At 43.3% G+C, this 6,612-nt stretch overlaps 1 protein-coding gene across 1 annotated transcript in view; it reads left to right on the top strand.

Annotated features, from left to right (window-relative positions):
* The window catches only part of LOC125487046 (complement C3-like), a 57,879-nt gene extending 53,168 nt beyond the window's left edge, over nucleotides 1–4,711 (top strand). Inside the window, exons 21-22 of the mRNA XM_048616952.1 lie at nucleotides 374–490; nucleotides 4,549–4,711. Coding sequence (XP_048472909.1) covers nucleotides 374–490; nucleotides 4,549–4,553 — 122 coding nt within the window. The 3' untranslated portion in view covers nucleotides 4,554–4,711. The remainder of the gene's footprint in view (nucleotides 1–373; nucleotides 491–4,548) is intronic.
* Nucleotides 4,712–6,612: the final 1,901 nt, after the last annotated feature.

Here is a 6,612-nt window from a genome sequence, read left to right as displayed (position 1 = left end):
AAAGCTACAGCTACCCATTTAATACTGGTATCTATTCAACACAGCTACAGGTACCCAGTTAATATTGGTTTCTATTCAACACAGCTACAGGTACCCATTTAATACTGGTGTCTATTCAACATGGTTACAGGCCAACCAGTACATCTAGTTAATACAAGTTTTGACTGCTCTGTTGATGACTGCACAGATATGTGTAAATATGTGTGTATATATATATATGTATAAGGATATATATATGTATAAGGATGTATATACAGTGCACCAGTTCATTATCACATTAGTTTAATCATATATCGATGGACTTGCTTAATTTGAATTCAGCCAAGAACTGCACTACTATCCTTGAAATGGACTTCTTTTTATGTTTTGTGAGGACTCTGTCTAGCGAAAGAGAAGCTCCTCATTTTGGACCAAGGCCATTCCCAGCCTACAATATCGACAATTCCACTGAGAGCAGGAAGTGCAGCAGGTCCTGTGAAGAGGAACTCAGGTATCGGCAAGTTCCAGACCCATACGCTAACATTCTGCATTTATATAGCAGTTATTGATATTTCTACCCTGGCAGAAAGACTCCGACTATCCATTCTATCTATGCCCCTCATAATTTTGGAAACCTCTATCAGGTTGCCCCTCAGCCTCGCGTTCATGTGAAAACAAGCTGGTTTTGTCAAATCTCTCCACATAGCTAATGCCCTTCCAACCAAGCAACATCCAGGTAAACCCTTTTTGTACCATCATCAAAGCCTCCACATCCTTCTGGTAATGTGATGACCAGAACAGTACACAATATTCCAAATATGGCTTGACTAAAGTTATTTTTTCAATAGAATAGAATCCTACAGTGTGGAAGCAGACCCTTCATCCCGAAGAGTCCACTCCAGCCTTCTGAAGAGCATCCCATCCATACCCTATCCTTGTAACCCTGCATTTCCCATGGCTAACCCATCTAGCCCGCACACTATGGGTGATTTAACATGGCCAATCCGTCTGCACATCTTTGGACTGCGGGATGAGACCGAAGCACCCGGAGGAAACCCATGCAGACACGGGGAGAATGTGCAAACTCCACACAGACAGTCACCCGAGGCCAAAATCAAACCTGGGTCCCTGGCACTGTGAGGCAGCAGTGCTGACCACTGAGCTACCATGCCACCCTATACAGTTATAACATGACTTGCCAATTTTTATTCTCTACGCCCCAATTAATGAAGGCAAGCATGTTATATGCCTTCTTGACCACCTTATCCACTTGTGTCACTACTTTCAGGGAACTGTGGATCTATATGCTTAGATCCCTCTCTATGTTCTGCCTTTTACTGTATGAGATGCATTAGATCTTGCAAAATTCATCACCTTGCGTTTATCCGGATTAAACTCCATCTGCATTTCTCCACCCAAGTCTCCAGCTTATCTATATCCTGCTCTAATCACTGACAATCTTTCTGTCTGTTCCCGGTTCCTTCAATCATTGTGTCATCCATAAACTTACTAATCATGTCACCTACATTCTCCTCCTAAGTATTTATCTATATTACAAACAACAGGGGTCCCAGCACTGATCCTTCCAGGACACCACTGGTCACTGATCTCCAGTCAGAAAAACACTCTTTCACTGTGCCTAAGCTAGTTCTGTATCTATCTTACCAGCTCACTGCAGATCCCATGTCACTTCACCTTCTGAATCAGCCTGCCATGAGGGACCTTGTCAAAGGCCTTGCTAAAGTCCATACAGACAACAGCTACCACCCTGGTCTCATCAATCATCATCATCACTTCCTCAAAAAACTCAAAGTTTTGAGACACGATTTTCCCCGCACAAAGCCATACTATTGAGTCCCTATTTTTCTAAATGTGAATAAATCCTGTCCCTAAGAATCTTCTCCAATTATTGCCCTACCATTAATGTAAGGCTCACCGGCCTGTAATTTCCCACACTATCACTGCTGCACTTCTTAAAGGAACAAAGCTGGCTATTATCCAGTCCTCAGGAACCTCACCTGTGATTAAAGAAGATACATACATTTTGCACAAGGACTCAACAATTTCCTCCCTCAACTCCCTCAGTATTCTGGGAAAAATCCCACCAGGTCAAGGGGACTTCTCTACCTTAATGCTTTTCAAAACATCCAACACCATATTTATATTGACATTCTGGAATGTCAATTTACCCCTCCCAAGACTCACCATCCACCATGGATATAAATGCAGAACTTTAATTAAAGACCTTACCTACTCTCTCCAGCTCCACGTATCCATTTCTTCCTTTGTCCTTGAATCGATCTACCCTTTCCCTAGCTGCCTCCTTGCTCCATATGCATGTATAATAAAACCTTGGGATCTACCTTAACCTTGTTTGCCAAAGTCATTTCATAGCCCATTTTAGCCCTCCTAATTCTTTGTTTGAGTTCTTTCCTGCTTTCTTTATATTCTTCAATGATTCTTTCAGTCTTTAGTTTCCTAAACTTTACATATGTCTTCTTTTCTTTTCTGACTAAGCTCACAGTTTTCAACATTCCTGAATCTTACCATCCTTACCCTTCATTTTTACAAGAATGAGCTGGTCCTAAACTCGAATTAACCAGCCTTTAAAAGATTCCCCTATAGCTGTAGATCTACCCTCTCAGGTGAAAATACTAAACTGGGGGAAGGCTAACTTTAAGACTAACAATATTAGGCAGGAACTGGAGAATGTAGATTGGGGTGTGACTGTTTGAGGGTAGATCTGCTGCCTTTGTCCTTCTAGATGGCAGTGTTCATGGGTTTGGAAGCTGTTCCTGGAGAATTGGCAAATCTCTGCAGTGTGTCTTGTTACATTCTGCTGATGCTGAGCATCATTAGCAGAGGAAGTGAATCTTTGTGGACGTGGTGCCAATTAAGCGGGCTGCTTTGTCCTGGATGGTATCAAGCATTTTGAGTGCTGTTGGAGCGGCATTCATCCAGGCAAGTGGGGAGGGTCCTATATACACTCGTGGCTTGTAGATGGTTGTCAGGAGAATCAGAAGGTAAGTTACTCCCTGCAGTTCCCAGCATCTGACCTGCCCTTGTAGCCACTGTATTTATATGGAAAGCCTAATTCAGTTTCTAGCGAATGGTAACACTTAGGATGTTAATAATAAGGATTCTGTGGTAACAATGTCAAGGGCCTGTGGATGGTCCAAAAGGAAATATGCTGTCTCGATAATGATGTATATTATACTATTCTGTAAATGTAAATGAAATTCTATAACAGTCTGTAAATTGTCCCCAAGGAACATGGAGAAATGAAGGAACTATTTACTGCCCAGACACTCACGCAAAAACATAGTTTCATACATGCCTAGATGCACATACAATAGCGCACATACAATAGACGCACGTACTGCGTGCACATGTATGCAGTCTCAACCACATGCTCAATGTCACCCATGTGTGGGCAGATTGAAACTTTTATATCTGTGGAGTTAAGATTATACAGCCCATGAAATTTCCGTTAGTTGATATGTCAGTAACCAGGGTCACAATTTCAAGACTGTCAGCAAGCGAGCTTGGAGTAAAATGAGGAGAAACTTCTTTACACAGAAAGTTGTTAGGATTCGGAATGTGCTGACTGGGAGAATGGTGGAAGCGGATTCCATTGGAGGTTTGAAAAGAGAGCTGGATATATATTTGGAAGTGATCAATTGAGAGGGCTATGGAGATACGGCTGGACAGTGGGACTTGCTGGGTAGCTCTTTCAGGAGCTGGTACAGATATGATGGGTCAAAAGGCCTCCTTCTGTACTGTGAGGTTCTGTGATTCTGTTTGTTGTTTCTGAAACTTTCAATGCTTGAACAATTTTAACCATCTCAATGCATCAAAAAAAAAACAAAAGATGTCCACAGACACACAGCTTCCTAATACTGGTAGGCTGTAAAACTGACCATGATTCCCAACTTGGAGATAGTAGGAACTGCCAATGCTGGACTCTGAGATGACAAGGTGTAGAGCTGGATGAACACGGCAGGCCAGGCAGCATCAGAGGAGCAGGAAAGCTGACGTTTCGGGTCTGGACCCTTCTTCAGAAAATGCCTCCTGATTCGCGGAAAGAAATCCCCAGATACACAGGAAGTAAAGTTCGAACTTCACTCTGTTTTCAAAACACTTTTCAGAATTTGGAGATAGTAGGAACTGCCGATGCTGGAGAATCTGCAATAACAAGGTGTAGACGTGGATGAACACAGCAGGCCAGGCAGCATCAGAGGAGCAGCAAAGCTGACGTTTCAGGCCTGGAATTGTTCTGACTTGTTCAGCTTGCAGATGGGCAGGTGATGTTAAAATTGACCACTGTATGTTGGATAACTTTCCTTTGAAATCTCTCATTGTATGACAAAGAATTCCTTTTAGCCATGGAACAAGATTGGCAAATTTCTGAAAAGTAATTCCCAACGGCATTACATGTGACACCTCTCCCCAATTGTGGTCGAAAGTAAAACATGGTCATTCTTCCTAAAGTGTAGCCAGGTCATATAATGCTGTCAGAAACATACAATCATTGAATATACTCACCACCACCTTCGATTTGTATTTCAGAATGACCCTATTTCTGAGATGAAAGCATATACAAAAGTGAGGGAGAAAGCCCATTCTATCCACAGAGATTCCTGAAATGAATGATATCCAAAGATGTCATGTAACATTTATTGACTTATGGAATATGAAGTGTATTTGATGTGTATTGCAATGGAATAAAACATATCACACTAACAGAAATTCTTATCATTTTTTATTTACATATGACATACATTGCAGAAACAGGTTATTCAGCCTCAACAAACTTTATTTCTGGTTTATGTGAGCTTCCTAACTTCATCTCACTTTAGCGATAGGCCCTTCTTTTCTTCCTCAAATAGCTTTCCCTTGTTTTTACAGATCTCTTCAAGATTAGCAAATTCCACTTTTAATCACTCTTGAAAAAGGTTTCCCTTGAAAGTTTTGGACTCTTACACCAAAAGATAGACACAATCTCTGTCACAATCATAACTGATTAGTGGCTTGTGATATTATGTCAGTGTCTCGCTGATTGTGGCCTCCAACTTGCTAACTGTAATTGACAGTGTGATGTGACAGTTGATCATGATACTATAGCCCCCCAAAAAATATGAAGGGTCTAAAGGGGATTACAATGGTTTGAGAGCTATGAAACATCTCTGTCGTGGATCGCCTCTATGAGTATACCCTGGTATCTTTTTGTGATGTCTCCCTCCAGCACCTACATACTGTACAATTGCAATATTTCTGCAGGCAGACAGCTTCATTAAGCTAATACCTGCCATTGTGCTTTCTCAAACTCTGTTCAATATCTCTCAGCTGCATCAACCAAATAACGTTGGCAGGTTTCCTTCAAATACTCCCCTCACTCTCATTTACACTGAACTTTGATGGCTCACAGCCTTCTATGAAGTGACAACATCCCTGCCTCATCTTCCGCCCCCGTGTCTTCCTCCCCCCACCCCACCCACCCACACACACACGCACACACAGACACACACGCACACACGGACACACACACACACTGACGCACACACACACACACACACACGCACATGCACACATACACCCAGGCACACACAGACACACACACACACACACACAGACGCACACACACAAACACACACACGCACACAGATGCACACGCACACATACACCCAGGCACACACACACACACGCACAGACGCACATACACACATACACCCAGGCACACACAGACACACACACACAGACGAGCACACAGACACACACGCACACATACACCCAGGCACACACAGACACACACAACAAACAGATGCGCGCGCGCGCGCACACATACACACACACACACACACGCACACATACACCCGGGCACACACAGACACACACAGACACACACACACACAGACGCACACGCACACACACATGCACTCTCACAAAAGGCTCTCAGGGCTTTTCAACAGCTTTATCTGCTCAGAGCAGACGACAACAGAAGCCTCAGAGCCTCTAGTTCCTGCTACCCGTTGCTTGACACAATCTGACTCTGACCTTTGAACTGCTGACCACCGATCCTTGAACTTATTTGGATCACCCAGCTCTGGGAGCTCTACTGTGAATCTTGTAGCAGCTCTTGTCTTACGACTAGGCAGAATCAAATATAACCAACATTGGAGCACCACGTTCTGTAAATGTTCCAGTTCTCCAGTTGACCGTCTCTTGGTAGGTGCCAACACAGGGGCATGGAAAAATTAGAGTCCGTCAAATGTTCACAAGATGGTCAGGGAGGATTTCCAACAAGTGAAGAGGCGACAGCCTCCACACATCTCTGCAGAGGCCTCTAAGATCATTCTCCAGTCTCCTCGGTAAAGAGTAGGATGATGGGTTCTTTTGTTTCTTCTTCTCGAATCTTGTCTGCGGTTTAGCACCCTGAAGAAGATTGTTTGCTAACGAAATTGTAGCCTGACACATTCAGGATCAGTGAATCTTTTGCTGCAGGGCTGCAGACAGCACAGTCTTCCCAACATTTCACCCGCATCCAGGACAATGGTACGTGGAAGTCTCTAGACTAGCTGCTATCTCTGGGTGAAATGACAAAAGACAAGGTTCTTCAAGTTAAGCATAGCACCT

The sequence above is a fragment of the Rhincodon typus genome, chromosome 35 (assembly GCF_021869965.1).
Source record: "Rhincodon typus isolate 14 chromosome 35, sRhiTyp1.1, whole genome shotgun sequence".
Lineage (NCBI taxonomy): Eukaryota > Metazoa > Chordata > Chondrichthyes > Orectolobiformes > Rhincodontidae > Rhincodon > Rhincodon typus.
This window is presented reverse-complemented; position numbering and strand designations above follow the sequence as displayed.